Source organism: Anomaloglossus baeobatrachus, chromosome 2 (assembly GCF_048569485.1).
Source record: "Anomaloglossus baeobatrachus isolate aAnoBae1 chromosome 2, aAnoBae1.hap1, whole genome shotgun sequence".
Lineage (NCBI taxonomy): Eukaryota > Metazoa > Chordata > Amphibia > Anura > Aromobatidae > Anomaloglossus > Anomaloglossus baeobatrachus.
Window position 1 is genome coordinate 654,421,049 of NC_134354.1, and position 16,565 is coordinate 654,437,613.

General features: G+C 44.2%; 1 protein-coding gene across 3 annotated transcripts in view; it reads right to left on the reverse strand.

Moving 5' to 3' along the window:
• Window positions 1-16,565, reverse strand: part of LOC142290491 (retinol dehydrogenase 7-like) — a 106,698-nt gene that overhangs the window by 30,958 nt on the left and 59,175 nt on the right. Inside the window, exons 1-2 of one of the 3 annotated variants that reach the window (XM_075334452.1) lie at window positions 2,649-2,797; window positions 1,799-2,129 (exon numbers count right to left, since the gene is read on the reverse strand). In XM_075334452.1, the coding sequence (XP_075190567.1) occupies window positions 1,799-2,129; window positions 2,649-2,654 (337 nt within the window). In that variant the 5' untranslated portion in view covers window positions 2,655-2,797. Of the gene's footprint in view, window positions 1-1,798; window positions 2,130-2,417; window positions 2,482-2,648; window positions 2,798-16,565 lie in introns of those variants that run through there. The other 2 variants (XM_075334454.1, XM_075334453.1) reach the window with 2 other exon arrangements.

A 16,565-nucleotide genomic window follows, 5' to 3' on the forward strand; every position in this document is an offset into this window, starting at 1 on the left:
GCGGGACATAAACATCCCGCCCACCTCCTTCCTTCACATAGCCGGCGGCGGCCGCGTGATGCAGGTGAGCTGCTGTTCATCGCTCCCTGGGTGTCACACGGAGCGACGTGTGCTACCCCGGAAACGATGAACATCTAAATTAAACGATATTATGGAACCTAGCGAGCAGTACACGACTCACGATTTGTGAGCGATACTGCGTCGCTAGGAGGTGTCACACAGGCCGGCATCGCCAGCGATGCCGGATGTGCGTCACAAAAATCGTGACCCCAACGATCTATCGCACGATAGATTGTCTAGTGTAAAGCAGCCTTAAGGCTCACCTCTAGACCAACTTAGTAGAGTTCAAGGGACTAGACAGACATGCTTGAGTGAGAGAGTTCCTTGGGATGGGCCTAAGAAAGTTAAGGGGCTCAAGCCATCCATGATAGTGAGTGGACACAGATAGCGGAGAGAAGAGCAAGGTAAAGTGGAGACTTAACCTTCCAGTTGCTGAACCTAGTTCCCAGGTACGGGCTATGCATAAGCAGTACAACCGAGAACAGTGGCAGCCTAACATGATAGGAATGATCATGTCTGTTCATAAGGTTGAAGAACAAATAAACAAATTGCATTCTAAAGTGACTGTGATATCTAGCCCTGCCACATCTACAATGGTAAATCAAAAAGGTCCGTTGATCCTCTGTTAGGAGTCTCGACATGGAAAATAGCCAGATATCTCTCCAGGAAGGACCTAGCCAAGTAGTAGCTCTTTTTAGGAGACCACCATAACCACCACATTAAGTGGCCCTTTTAGTCAATATCCAGCTCTTGACGAGTTTAAAGATATGACAAGGGAAATACCAAGGCCAGGTATCCATCCACATACATCTGTTTCGGGGTATTGCCCCTCATCAGTGTGGAGTAGGAGTCTAGCTAGGTGGGAGCAATGCCTAGTAGACCAACAAGATAGCTGGCTATTTTTCGTGTCGAGACTCCTAACAGAGGCTCCACAGACCTTTTGTTTTGCATACTTCCCAGGGGGCAATGCTCCTAGGATTTCACTGTGTTGAGCGCCTTTGCTGGCTGCTGGCAGTGTTTTCTCTGGCTGGTCTCCCCGAGATCAGAGATTGTTTTGTTTTGTTGGTCTACTAGGCATTGCTCCCACCTAGCCAGAATCCTATTCCACACTGATGAGGGGTAATACCCCGAAACAGCTGCCTGTGGATGGATAACTGGCCTTGGTATTTCCCTTGTCATATCTTTAAACTCATCAAGAGCTGGATATTGACTAAAAGGGCCACTTACTATGGTGGTTATGGTGGTCTCCTAAAAAGATCCACTCTTTGGCTAGGTCCTTCCCGGAGGAACATCTGGCTATTTTCCGTGTCGATACTCCTAACAGAAGCTCCACGGACCCTTTTGATTTGCATACTTCCCAGGGGGCAATGCATCTAGGATTTCACTGCGTTGAGCGTCCCTGCTGGCTGCCGGCGGTGTTTTCTCTGGCTGGTCTCCCCGAGCTCAGTGATTGTTTTGTCTTGTACATCTACAATGGTGACAGACTAAGGGGAGGTGAATAATTCCCTGAAGACCAAAGTAAGTGTCGTACCCCCCCATCTGAGGCAGATCACAAACACAGACTCAGTCTAGTGAAGTAGAGCGGAGCCATTTCGGCCGACTTGTGAGAAAATCAACAGGGCTAAAGTGGTTTTCCATTACTTAAAAAGGGAGCAGTAGATGGGTCATCATTTACAGGGGGAAAAAAAAACAGGAAAAGCCTGGACAACCCCAGCGTAATGGAATAATGATAGATTACCTGAACTTCCAACTGTGGCTGCCACCCTTTCAGCAGCAGAGCTCACACTTTTACTGTCGGTAACATCCAGTATTATTGTTTGCAGTCTACTGGAGGTCTCTTTCTTTAGATTCTCGGCCCCCTTAACGGTCAGACAAGCAGCCAGAACCTTCATTCCACGTTTGTCTAACTGTTTCGATAGTAGGTTTCCGAATCCAGAGTCACATCCAGTGATTAAGACGTATTTGCCTGTGAGATTTTCCAGGATCAGACTTTGTCTGTACCATCTGTACAAGATCAGGCCAAGCACCACCAACAGAAGGAGCCACATGATGGGTGATAGAATTTTTTCCTGAAAAAATAATTGATAATTGAAGGTGAGTTTTTTTCTACATAACCAAGCAATACTGAAAAAACATTACTAAAATATAATTCCAGGTAAAAGCTCAAAAATGTAACTTGCTCAAAATTATGGAAGTATATCGTTTGATCGAGGGATGGGTAATGAAACAGAGGATTGAATATATGTACAATCATATTGCATGATCCAATCTGCCCCTAAGAGCTAATCTTTTCCTCCTGATCCCAATAGATGATTCACTGTGCCTAACATTTAAAAAATAATTACCCATTTATATACCTTCTTATTTTCTTCTTCTAAAAAAAAAAAAGATCTAAACCCTTTTTGAAACCAATAACAGTTCCTGCAGTGACCGACTCTTCAGACATTGTGACTCAATTCCTTAGTACTTTTATTGATATTATTGTTATCTGCACTTTGCACTTTAATTTTGGAATGTTTCCATTGGAATACAGATTGTTGGATGCTTTATCAGTGCCCACATGAACGTTATTGTGGAAATTCACTAACCTGCATTGTCCAGTTGCAGCAAAGTGTGTCTGCGTTGACTTTATAAGAGACAGGCCAGGAATTCTCTACTATTATATAGAGACAGCTGCAAAGGTTTGTGGGAGTTTTCACGTGTATAAAAGGTCGCAATTAACAGAAATCAGTGTGGACAGCTGGGAGATCTTGTTTTCTGCTCATAAGTCAAAGGGCATACAAAAGTTAGAATCAGTTCAAAGGCGGCAAACTAGACTATTACAGGTTGAAAACGTTAGATTTGTTTAGCATAGAAAAAAGACGTCTCAGAGGAGATCTCATTTATATGTATAAATACATGTGTGGTCAATATAAAGGACTGGCACATGACTTATTCCTTCCAAAGACAATACTAAGAATGAGGGGGCACTCACTGCGAATGGAAGAAAAGCGATTCCAGCAGCTAAATAGGAAAGGGTTCTTTACAGTTAGAGCAATCAAACTGTGGAATGCCCTACCACAAGAGGTAGTAATGGCAGATACTATAACAGCTTTTATAAAAGAGCTGCATGATTTCCTCAGTACACAAAACATTGTTGGTTATAAATGACTTAGGGACAAAATGTATAATTGGTGGAGGAAGGTTGAACTAGATGGACCTAGGTCTTTTTCAACCTAAGTAACTATGTAACTATGTATGTGGAGCCTAATGTACCAGATTTATGTTGCACAGAATATGGACATTTTACCTGATGTATTTTTTCTTTTGCTGAGGAGCAGAATTTTCTTAAAATAAACTCCTTTGAAAAATATTTGCATCCATCAAAGACTCATTTAAATTCCCATACATCACAGTGATTGTGTTGTTTTTTTCATGAGATTTTTTTGACATGTCAAATATCTTTAAAAAGTCAAAAACACAATATACACAGCTACCCTTCTCTCCAGGTTTCTGCTCACTTTTTCATAAATTTTCTCAGGTTAGTTTGACAACTTCTGTTCTTGTCTGCTGATCTTATCATGCATTGCTAACAGGCAAGGGTGGATCAGAGATCACTCAAACACTGAAACTATGATTTTAAGGGCCACAGCGGGGATCGTGCTGTTCCCCGCCGCCAACAGTGCCCCGTGACATGATCACGGAGCGCCAATGTGTTGTCAATGTACCGCAGGGTCAGCTGCCATGACTCACTTCCTGTAAAAGCCGAAAGAATGCTGATACTCACAGGAGATGAGCATTTCTCCTGATCAGAGCCATGTTCCAGCATCACTCTGACCAGGACAAACGATCAGACTCTGCAGTTATAGTAAAAAAATGTAAAAAAAAGTTTTTAAAAATATAAAAAAACTCCTAAAAGTTCAAATCACCCCCCTTTCGCCCCAATGAAAATAAAACAATTAAAACAAAATAAAAAATGCACATATTTGGTATCACTGCATTCAGAAATGCCCGATCTATCAAAATATAAAATCCATTAATCTGATATGTACACAGCGTGGCAAGAAAAAAACTCGAAACACAAAAGTAATGTTTTTTGGTCGCCGCAACATTTCTTTAAAATACAATAACAGGTGATCAAACCGTAACTTCTGCACAAAAATGGTGTAATTAAAAACGTCAGCTCAAGACACAAAACATAAGCTATCGCTGCGCCCCAGATCTTGAAAAATGAGAACTCTATGGGTTTCAGAAAATGGCGATAAAAGCACAATTGTTTTTTGGACAAACATCTGAATTTCCTTCACCACTTAGATAAAAGTAAAAATTATGCATGTTTGAGTATCTACAAACTCATACTGACCTGAGGCATCAAACTTACATGTTAGTTTTAACATATAGTGAACACAGTGAATAAAAAAAAAATTAAAACCATTGTGGAATTTCACTATTTCAACTATTTCTCCACATTTGGAGGTTTTTTTTCCTGTTTTCCAGTACATTATATGGTAAAACTAAAGATTTCATTCAAAAGTACACCTTGTCCTGCAAAACATAAGCCCTTATATGGCAATATTGACGAAAAAATAAAAAAAAGTTATGGCTCTCAGAAGAGGACGAAAAATGAAAAACGTAAAACCTGGGGTGAAGGGGTTAAATATTTTTATATTTGTCTATGTACCTTAGTTAATTGAATAAATACAATTTTTCACAATAATTTGCCTCTCATACGCTTTTTACATAGTACTGCAGACCTTTGGGGTAGTTTTGGAGCTATATATATATATATATATATATATATATATATATATACACAGTGCCTACAAGTAGTATTCAACCCCCTGCAGATTTAGCAGGTTTGATAAGATGCAAATAAGTTAGAGCCTGCAAACTTCAAACAAGAGCAGGATTTATTAACAGATGCGTAAATCTTACAAACCAACAAGTTATGTTGCTCAGTTAAATTTTAATAACTTTTCAAAATAAAAGTGTGGGTCAATTATTATTCAACCCCTAGGTTTAATATTTTGTGGAATAACCCTTGTTTGCAATTACAGCTAATAATCGTCTTTTATAAGACCTGATCAGGCCGGCACAGGTCTCTGGAGTTATCTTGGCCCACTCCTCCATGCAAATCTTCTCCAAGTTATCTAGGTTCTTTGGGTGTCTCATGTGGACTTTAATCTTGAGCTCCTTCCACAAGTTTTCAATGGGGTTAAGGTCAGGAGACTGACTAGGCCACTGCAACACCTTGATTTTTTCCCTCTTGAACCAGGCCTTGGTTTTCTTGGCTGTGTGCTTTGGGTCGTTGTCTTGTTGGAAGATGAAATGAGGACCCATCTTAAGATCCTTGATGGAGGAGCGGAGGTTCTTGGCCAAAATCTCCAGGTAGGCCGTGCTATCCATCTTCCCATGGATGCGGACCAGATGGCCAGGTCGCTTGGCTGAGAAACAGCCCCACAGCATGATGCTGCCACCTCCATGCTTGACTGTAGGGATGGTATTCTTGGGGTCGTATGCAGTGCCATCCAGTCTCCAAACGTCAGGTGTGTGGTTGGCACCAAAGATCTCGATCTTGGTCTCATCAGACCAGAGAACCTTGAACCAGTCTGTCTCAGAGTCCTCCAAGTGATCATGAGCAAACTGTAGACGAGCCTTGACATGACGCTTTGAAAGTAAAGGTACCTTACGGGCTCGTCTGGAATGGAGACCATTGTGGTGGAGTACGTTACTTATGGTATTGACTGAAACCAATGTCCCCACTGCCATGAGATCTTCCCGGAGCTCCTTCCTTGTTGTCCTTGGGTTAGCCTTGACTCTTCGGACAAGCCTGGCCTCAGCACGGGTGGAAACTTTCAAAGGCTGTCCAGGCCGTGGAAGGCTAACAGTAGTTCCATAAGCCTTCCACTTCCAGATGATGCTCCCAACAGTGGAGACAGGTAGGCCCAACTCCTTGGAAAGGGTTTTGTACCCCTTGCCAGCCTTGTGACCCTCCACGATCTTGTCTCTGATGGCCTTGGAATGCTCCTTTGTCTTTCCCATGTTGACCAAGTATGAGTGCTGTTCACAAGTTTGGGGAGGGTCTTAATTAGTCAGAAAACGCTGGAAAAAGAGATAATTAATCCAAACATGTGAAGCTCATTGTTCTTTGTGCCTGAAATACTTCTTAATACTTTAGGGGAACCAAACAAAATTCTGGTGGTTTGAGGGGTTGAATAATAAATGACCCTCTGAATACACTTTTCACAATTTAAAAAAAAAAAAAAAGAAATAACATTCTTTTTTGCTGCAGTGCATTTCACACTTCCAGGCTGATCTACAGTCCAAATGTCACAATGCCAAGTTAATTCCGAATGTGTAAACCTGCTAAATCTGCAGGGGGTTGAATACTACTTGTAGGCACTGTATATATAAAATCGTACTATTACTTCCCTAGCTGCCAATTTATAAAAACGCAGCATCAGGAAAGGAATAGAAAATATTTAAGGACATCACGTATGTGAACTAGAAAAGACGATTGCTTTGATGCAGTGAGTTGAATTCACTGTACACCTCAATGTGCCTGTTTTTTTTTCTTTTTTATTTTCTGTGATCAGATGTTATATTGAAGTCTTTAGTTCAATATACTGTATGTGAGCAAAATAAAATGAGTTTTTCATGCATTTTAAATTGCCACAAGAGGACACAGGTCTTTTGTGTGAAAGAGCCATAAAACCAGTCTTGAAAGCTCTGCCCTTACTGCAGGTCTAATTACCCAAAGAAACAGATGCTACGCACTTATTTTATCCAAATGTAAATCAGCCCTTAGGCTGAATTTACACAGAGCTTAAACATTATATTTTTATTTTTTTTTAGAACAGTAGGTTTTAAATTTAATTAAAAACGTTGCAGGTACTTTAAAGTCTATAGCAAAATATTAAAAATATCACCATACACAGTATTTTGATGTGTTTGTCCTGTTTTGTGGATTTTTAAAAAAATTGATATGCTCTGAGTATACAGTTTTTACTGATGCCTTTTACTATATGCTTTTCTACAGGTCATTTTCAGTCTGAAAAAATAAAAAATTACCACTCAAACCACATTAGGATGGAAACACATGTTTAAGAGGTTTCCAACTCCTCTGATATCATCATCTTTGGAGTTTTAAGTCGTTATGGTTATTAGGTTTGCCATCAAAGAGGTCCAGTAAGCAGCATGGGTAATCATGAAGCACTGGGGTACCAATGAAGTAATTTAGAAATTAAACCAATTAGCCTTGGATTTGTGGGCACTTTTACCGCAAGTGCAAAAAAAGGTTCCACATTTAGAGCAAATGGCTCTATTTAGTAGAGAGATGGGTCAGCCTCCTTGGTATGAATATATATTATAAAGTTGTTCAATGCATTCTGGGTATCTAGAAGGTATCGTCCGGGGTACACTCAAAAATTCCTCAAGTATTCCTGATCTATATTGCCCAGGTCCGGTTCCCTATTGGTCTTAATATCTACTACATAAAATTGCTTTTTGTCGATTAAAAGGTGTATAATGTTGATCTCAAACTGCTGGGGCTACCAGACTTCAGGAAAGGAAGTCCAGCAATGTAAGAATACAGTATAAATATGCATTCTGCTAAATTAAATGTAAGAAAAAATTGAAAAATGTAGTATACAAAAATGGCCATTTCTAAAGCTGCCCAGTAGCCATGTCAAGGCAATCTCACATACTGGGTACCTACTCTGAACTGAAGCCTTTCTCTGGGTTTAAAAACTTCCATGTGTATTGGCAAGTAGGAACCTCCTACTAAAGAATAAAATTACCTGTGGCTAATGGGGGAGAGGTGCTCCTCATGTTTCGCAGCTGTTTTTGAGCCACTAAACATGTGGAAATTGCCTACCAATCATGGGAATGCTGCATCCATGTTGGCTACCGGCATTACTGTGATTGGCTGGTCTCATTGCGTCATCAGGTCTATATAAAACTCATTGATACGACTCTCTGCACACTCTACCCGGCAAATAGTCTCTGGTGCTGCACCCTAAAAAAAAATTTTCTTTTCAGGATTACAACTAGAGTTGAGCGCGGTTCGCGGTTTGAGGTTCTCCAGTTCGCGGCTCGAGTGATTTTGGGGGCTGTTCTAGATAGAACTAGAACTCTAGCTTTTTGCTAAAGCTCGATAGTTCTAGATACGTTCGAGAATGGTTCTAGCAGCAAAAAGACCAGCTAATTACTAGCTGGCTTTCCGCTGTAATAGTGTAAGTCACTCTGTGATTCACACTATTATGAAAATTTAGTGTATAGTGTGCGGGAACAGTGCATTCAGATCACTGCTGTATGGATAATGGCGATCGCCATTTTTTTTTTTTTTTCCTTGTCTTCCTTCCCTAAGCGCGCGCGTGTAGTGGGGCGGGCCAGCATGTCAGCCAATCCCAGACACACACACAGCTAAGTGGACTTTTAGCCAGAGAAGCAACGGCATGTGTGATAGGATGTCCATGTCACATGTCCCTGCATTATAAAAACGAGTATCTGCCCGTCCGGACGCCATTATCTCTTCTGCGTCCTTGGTGTCAGTCACCGCTGGCGCAGCGACTATCTCCGATACTGCTGTGTACGCTCTATACACAGCGCTGTACAGAATAGGGATAGCACTTTCTATCAGTCCTTTTAAGGGCCAATACCGGCAGGGTCAGAGCCATAGGTGACAGGTCCGTGAAAACAGAGTTTAACAGCTACACAAGATGACAGCGTCTGTGTAGCTAAGGTCAGGGATTTCCTCGCTGCATTTCCCCATTAGGAGGGATAGAAAGGCAGGCTTCCTTTCCTCTACCCAGAGACCCACAACCCTGCCACTGTACCCTCCTGCCCTTTGCACACTCAAACTCATTGTTACTAAGCCATTATACTAGCAAACACTGAGTGAACTTAGTGGCATCCTAAACGTGGCTGTTGGACTTCTGTATTGTCCCACTAGTGCAAAGATATTTGCAGCACATCTGCCTGCATTGCACACTCAAACTCAATGTTACTAAGCCATTATACTAGCAAACACTGAGTGAACTTAGTGGCATCCTAAACGTGGCTGTTGGACTTCTGTATTGTCCCACTAGTGCAAAGATATTTGCAGCACATCTGCCTGCATTGCACACTCAAACTCATTGTTACTAAGCCATTATACTAGCAAACACTGAGTGAACTTAGTGGCATCATAAAAGTGGCTGTTGGACTTCTGTATTGTCCCACAAGTGCAAAGATATTTGCAGCACGTCTGCCTGCATTGCACACTCAAACTCATTGTTACTAAGCCATTATACTAGCAAACACTGAGTGAACTTAGTGGCATCATAAAAGTGGCTGTTGGACTTCTGTATTGTCCCACTAGTGCAAAGATATTTGCAGCACGTTTGCCTGCATTGCACACTCAAACTCATTGTTACTAAGCCATTATACTAGCAAACACTGAGTGAACTTAGTGGCATCATAAAAGTGGCTGTTGGACGTCTGTATTGTCCCAATAGTGCAAAGATATTTGCAGCACGTCTGCCTGCATTGCACACTCAAACTCATTGTTACTAAGCCCTTATACTAGCAAACACTGCTGCCAGTTTAAGGGCCGTAGTTGCATTGTCAGGGATAATTATTGTTGTTTATTCTGCTGTTAATAAAGCTAGACCACCGCTGAAATCTACACCACCTCTCAATTTTTACTACCACATTTTAAGTGAACAATCTTGTCGCAATCAAAATGAGTGGCAAAATGACAGATGCTGGTGGAAAGGGGAAGAGGCATGTTGGAAAAGGAAAAAAAGGGTTTCTCCGTGGGGAAGGTGGCAAATCTCCATTCACATCTGCTTAAAATAGACCATCTTCCAGCAAAAGTAAGATGTCTACTACTTACCGTGGACAATCCGATGTGCTCCCTTTTTTACGGACACGAACAACTGGAACAAAGGTAGATGATGGCCAAAAAAGGAAAATGCTTGAATGGATCTCAAGTGGTCCAACAAGTGCCCTCTCCGCCACCTCAGCTACCGCATCCAAAAATCACCAGTACTCTGAGTTGTCATCCCAATCAAACTTGCTTTCTCCCAGCTCTGAAGTCTCCATCCGCCCTGCACAGTATGGTGGAACTGAGATGGCTGAGTCTGCAGAGCTGTTCAGTCACACTATAGCCTGGGAATCAGAGGTCTGCTCCCAAGCTACAGTGAGTACAGACCAGGAAATGGTCTGCAGTGATGCCCAGAACCTTTGTGACTCAGATTGAGGCCGTGATGACCAAGTTTCTGAGCATAATGTTGACCCCTATTCACAAACTGAAACACCTGTTGTAATAGACAATGAGGAGCATACTGATGACGATGAGACGCAGATACCAGATTGTGATGATAACTTAAATATTCGGTCAGGGCAAGAAGAGGCTCGGTCTGAGGGTGAGGGGAGTGCAAACACAACAATTGATGAGGAAGTTCTAGATCCCACCTACTGTCAACCCACAGTCAGGCCCTCGAGGTGGTCAACAGAGACGGTGGAGGAGGATGCAACTGACGACGACGTTACCTTGCGCCTTCCTGGACAGAGTAGGAGTACTGGTAGCACGTCTACAACTGCATCTTCAGACACCACTGTGCCTCTGAACACTAGTCGGGGTGGATCAGCAGGTCGCATGCCCTCTAAGCCTTGCCTAGCCTGGTCCTTTTTTGACATAGCAAAAGATCGTCCAAATTATGTGATCTGTAAAATTTGTCATGATTCTGTTAGTAGAGGGCAAAACCTCAGCAGTTTGACAACTTCTTCCATGAATCGTCACATGAATAAATATCATATGTCCCGGTGGGAAGCTCACCGTGCTGCAATGCGGCCTAGCAGAGCGAAACATCCACCGCCTGCCCCTTCTAGTGCATCCGCGCGCTCTTCATCTTCTAGGACTGTGGGGACAGCTGTCACACCTGGTTTTCCACACACAACTTCCACCACTGTAACCGCAACAGGCAGTTTGCTTGGTAGGTCGTCAGTTGGTTTGGAAGGGGAAACAAGTACGTGTGTACAGCTCTCTCAGACATCGATAGCACATACGTTGGATGAAGGCGACATCATGTCTACGCCTGCACTTTCCTCACAAACCTGCATTTTTCCAGGGACACCCTACTCAACACCGTCTACACACAGCAGCCAGATCTCTGTCCCTCAGATGTGGACAAATAAAAGGCCATTTCCTGCGACCCATGACAAAGCTAAGAGGTTGACTTTATCCCTCTGTAAGCTCTTGGCTACCAAAATGTTGCCTTTCCGCCTGGTGGACACACAGGATTTTAGAGACCTTATGTCTGTTGCTGTGCCCCAGTACCAGATGCCCAGTTGCCACTACTTCTCTAAGAAAGGTGTGCCCACGCTACACCAGCAGGTCGCACACAACATCACCGCTTCCTTGAGAAACTCTGTGTGTGAACGGGTGCATTTCACCACCGATACTTGGACCAGTAAGCATGGACAGGGACGTTACATGTCGCTGACTGGGCACTGGGTAACTATGATGATAGATGGTGAAGGGTCTGCTGCACAAGTCTTGCCGTCCCCACGACTTGTGTGTCAATCCTCTGTCTGTCCAAGTTCCGCCACTGCTTCTGCCTCCTCCACCTCATCTGGGTCCTCCACCTCCGCCCCAAGCGTGCCTGGTCAGGCCACCAGCGTTCTCACTGCACAGAAGGAATCACGCACCCCTCATTACTATGCTGGCAGCAGAGCACAACGGCATCAGGCGGTCTTTAGCTTGACATGTCTTGGGAATAGGAGTCACACAGCTGAGGAGTTGTGGTCAGCTCTGCGGTCCGAGTTTAATAAATGGTTGTCTCCACTCAACCTGCAGCCAGGTAAGGCCGTGTGCGACAATGCTGCAAACCTGGGTGCGGCCCTTCGCCTGAGCAAGGTGACACACGTGCCTTGTATGGCTCACGTGTTGAACCTTGTTGTCCAGCAATTTTTAACACACTATCCCGGCCTAGATGGCCTTCTGACCAGGGCACGAAAACTGTCTGCTCACTTCCGCCGTTCAACCACCGCAGCTGAGCGACTTGCATCGCTCCATAAGTCTTTCGGCCTGCCGGTTCATCGCCTGAAATGCGATGTGGCGACACGCTGGAATTCGACTCTCCACATGTTACAGTGACTGTGGCAGCACCGCCGAGCCCTGGTGCAATACGTCATGACGTATATCCTGGGCCAACGAGATGCAGAGGTGGGGAAGGTCACCCTGATGGAGTGGTCTCAGATCAAGAACCTATGCACCCTTCTGCACAGTTTCGACATGGCGACGAATATGTTTAGCGCTGACAATGCCATTATCAGCATGACAATTCCAGTTATTTACATGCTGGAGCACACGCTAAACACTATTCGGAGTCAGGGGGTGAGACAACAGGAAGGGGAGGAACTACAGGAGGATTCATATGCGAAAGACACAACAACATCACCAAGGTCCAGACGTTCATCATCACCAACGCGGCAGGCATGGGACCATGGGGGACAAGGATCAACAAGGGCGCATGGTAGCAGGCGAAATGTTGAGGAAGGTGCAAGAGAACATGAAGAAATGGAGGACGAACTGTCCATGGACATGGAAGACTCAGCGGATGAGGGAGACCTTGGTCAAATTTCTGTTGAAAGAGGTTGGGGGTAGATGTCAGAGGAAGAAAGAACGGTTAGCACCTCTATGCCACAAACACAGCGTGCACTTGGTCCGCATGGCTGCACAAGACACATGAGCGCCTTCTTGCTGCACTACCTCCAACATGACCCTCGTATTGTCAAAATTAGAAGTGATGATGACTACTGGCTTGCCACACTATTAGATCCCCGGTACAAGTCCAAATTTTGTGACATAATTCCAGCCATAGAAAGGGACGCACGTATGCAGGAGTATCAGCAGAAGCTGTTACTCGATCTTAGCTCGGCTTTTCCACCAAACAACCATGCAGGTGCAGGGAGTGAATCTCCCAGTTGTAACTTGACAAACATGGGACGGTCTCGTCATCTTCAACAGTCTACCCGTACCAGTAGCACTGTATCTGGTGCTGGTAACAGCAATTTTATGGAATCTTTTCATAATTTTTTTAGACCGTCCTTTGCAAGGCCACCAGAGACAACAAGTCTGACACATAGTCAACGGCTGGAGAGGATGATACAGGAGTATCTCCAAATGAACATTGATGCCATGACTTTGCAAATGGAGCCTTGCTCATTTTGGGCTTCAAATCTTGAAAAATGGCCAAAGCTCTCCACTTATGCCTTGGAGATTTTGTCGTGTCCAGCTGCCAGTGTTGTCTCTGAACGTGTCTTCAGTGCTGCTGGGTGTGTGCTGACAGATAAGCGCAGGCGTCTGTCCAGTGACAATGTGGACAGACTAACGTTCATCAAAATGAACAAGTCATGGATCCAGAAGGAATTTACTACCCCTGTGTCATCCTGGGGAGAGTAAATGCTTGTGGATTTGGAATGTGCTTGATGCAAATCAAAACATCCTGTTAGCAACTAGGGCACAAGTGCTGCCACTGATGGGGTGTCTGTGGGGCCCAATTTTTGGAAAAAAGGGAGACTCCGCTTGGAGTAACCCTTGCTTGCCTTGTTTTCTAAAAGGAGCCAAGATGAACAAGTCATGGTTCAGCAAAGACTTAGCTACCTACCCCGGTGTCATCCTGGGGACAGTTAAGAATGGCGTATTTTTGAATGTGCTTGATGCAAATCTAGCTGTGAAGTGTACAACTGGGGCACAACTGCTGCCACTGAAGGGGTGAGTGTGTGTGTGTGTGGCCCAATTTTTCCAAAAAAGGGAGACTCCGCTTGGAGTAACCCTTGCTTACTGTGTTTTTTAAAAGGAACCAAGATGAACAAGTCATGGTTCAGCAAAGACTTAGCTACCTACCCCGGTGTCATCCTGGGGACGGTTAAGAATGGCGTATTTTTGAATGTGCTTGATGCAAATCTAGCTGTGAAGTGTACAACTGGGGCACAACTGCTGCCACTGAAGGGGTGGGTGTGTGTGGGGCCCAATTTTTGGAAAAAAGGGAGACTCCGCTTGGAGTAACCCTTGCTTGCCGTGTTTTTTAAAAGGAGCCTAGATGAACAAGTCATGGTTCAGAAAAGACTTTGCTACCTACCCCGGTGTCATCCTGGGGACGGTTAAGAATGGCGTATTTTTGAATGTGCTTGATGCAAATCTAGCTGTGAAGTGTACAACTGGGGCACAACTGCTGCCACTGAAGGGGTGGGTGTGTGTGGGGCCCAATTTTTGGAAAAAAGGGAGACTCCGCTTGGAGTAACCCTTGCTTGCCGTGTTTTTTAAAAGGAGCCAAGATGAACAAGTCATAGTTCAGCAAAGACTTTGCTACCTACCCCGGTGTCATCCTGGGGACTGTTAAGAATGGCGTATTTTTTAATGTGCTTGATGCAAATCTAGCTGTGAAGTGTACAACTGGGGCACAACTGCTGCCACTGAAGGGGTGGGTGTGTGTGGGGCCCAATTTTTGGAAAAAAGGGAGACTCCGCTTGGAGTAACCCTTGCTTGCCGTGTTTTTTAAAAGGAGCCTAGATGAACAAGTCATGGTTCAGAAAAGACTTTGCTACCTACCCCGGTGTCATCCTGGGGATGGTTAAGAATGGCGTATTTTTGAATGTGCTTGATGCAAATCTAGCTGTGAAGTGTACAACTGGGGCACAACTGCTGCCACTGAAGGGGTGGGTGTGTGTGGGGCCCAATTTTTGGAAAGAAGGGAGACTCCGCTTGGAGTCACCTTGCGGTGTTTTACATGATTTTAGAAGGGCGTGCCATGCCTATATCTGTGTCTTTCCTCTTTTTCCTTGTCCAGCTCTTTTGTTTTCGCATGAGTATATGTCCTTGTCACTTTCCCATGTGTTTGTGTTGTGTTGTGAGTTGTTTGTCACCTTTTGGACACCTTTGAGGGTGTTTTCTAGGTGTTTTTATGTGTTTGTGATTGCCTGCCATTGTTTCCTATGCGGTTCGAGTTCGGTTCGTCGAACGTTCGACAAACTGAACTTGAACGAGACCTCCGTTCGACGAACCGAACTCGAGCCAAACCACGACCGGTTCACTCATCTCTAATTACAACTATTCCATTCTATTTGCTGCATTCAGTGTAGGGATAGCTGCAGAGGGATAGGTTTGTATTTGTGGCATATAAGCAGTGATTATAGCCTTACAGTTCTTGCTGTTCCACCCTAAAACTAAAAGTCCCATGTCCGAGCTACTTCTATTCTATTCCCAATTAAAACCGGTGTTAGCTGCATTCGCTGTAGTGATAGCTGCTGGAAGACGGATAGATTTGGATTAGAGACATATAGGTAGGGATTATATCCTTACAGTTCTTGCTACTGCACCCTAAAACTATGTCCCTTATCAGGGCTACATCTATTCTAGTCGCTATTAAAACTGCTGCTTGCTGCATTCAGTGTAAGGATAGCTGCTGGAGGAGGGATAGGTTTGGATTAGAGGCATATAGGCACGGATTATAGCTTTACAGTCTTTCCTGCTGCACATTAAAACCAAAAGTCCCTATTCAGGGCTACATCTATTCCAGTTCCTATTAATACTGCTGTTTGCTGCATTCAGTGTATGAATGCCTGCTGGAGGAGGATAGTTTTGGATTAGAGGCATATGGGCAGCCATTATAGCCTTACAGTTTTTGCTGCCGCACCCTAAAACCAAAAGTCCCATGTCAGAGCTACTTCTATTCTATTTCCTATTAAAACCGGTGTTAGCTGCATTCACTGTAGTGATAGCTGCTGGAAGAGGGATAGATTTGGATTAGAAGCATATAGGTAGGGATTATAGCCTTACAGTTTTTGCTACTGCACCCTAAAACTATGTCCCTTATCAGGGCTACATCTATTCTAGTCACTATTAATGTTGCTACTTGCTACATTCAGTGTAGGGATAGCTGCTGGAGGAGGGATAGGTTTGGATTAGAGGCATATAGGCACGGATTATAGCTTTACAGTCTTTGCTGCTGCATATTAAAACCAAAAGTCCCTATTCAGGGCTACATCTATTCCATTTCCTATTAATACTGCTGTTTGCTGCATTCAGTGTATGGATACCTGCTGGAGGAGGATGGTTTTGGATTAGAGGCATATAGGCAGCCATTACAGCCTTAAGCCTGCTTTACACGGTACGATCTATCGTGCAATTTCACGATTGATCGTACCCGCCCCTGTCGTTTGTGCGTCACGGGCAATTAGTTGCCCGTGGCGCACAAAGTCATTAACCCCCATCACACACACTTACCTGCTGTGCAACGTCGCTGTGGGCGGCGAACATCCTCTTCCTGAAGGGGGAGGGACGTTCGGCTTCACAGCAAGGTCACACAGCAGCCGGCCAATAGAAGCGGAGGGGCGGAGATGAGCGGTACGTAAACATCCCGCCCACCTCCTTCCTTCCGCATAGCCGGCGGATGCCGCGGGATGGAGGTAAGCTGTGACCCCGACGATCTATCGCACGATAGATCGTCTCATGTAAAGCACCCTTTACAGTCATTGCT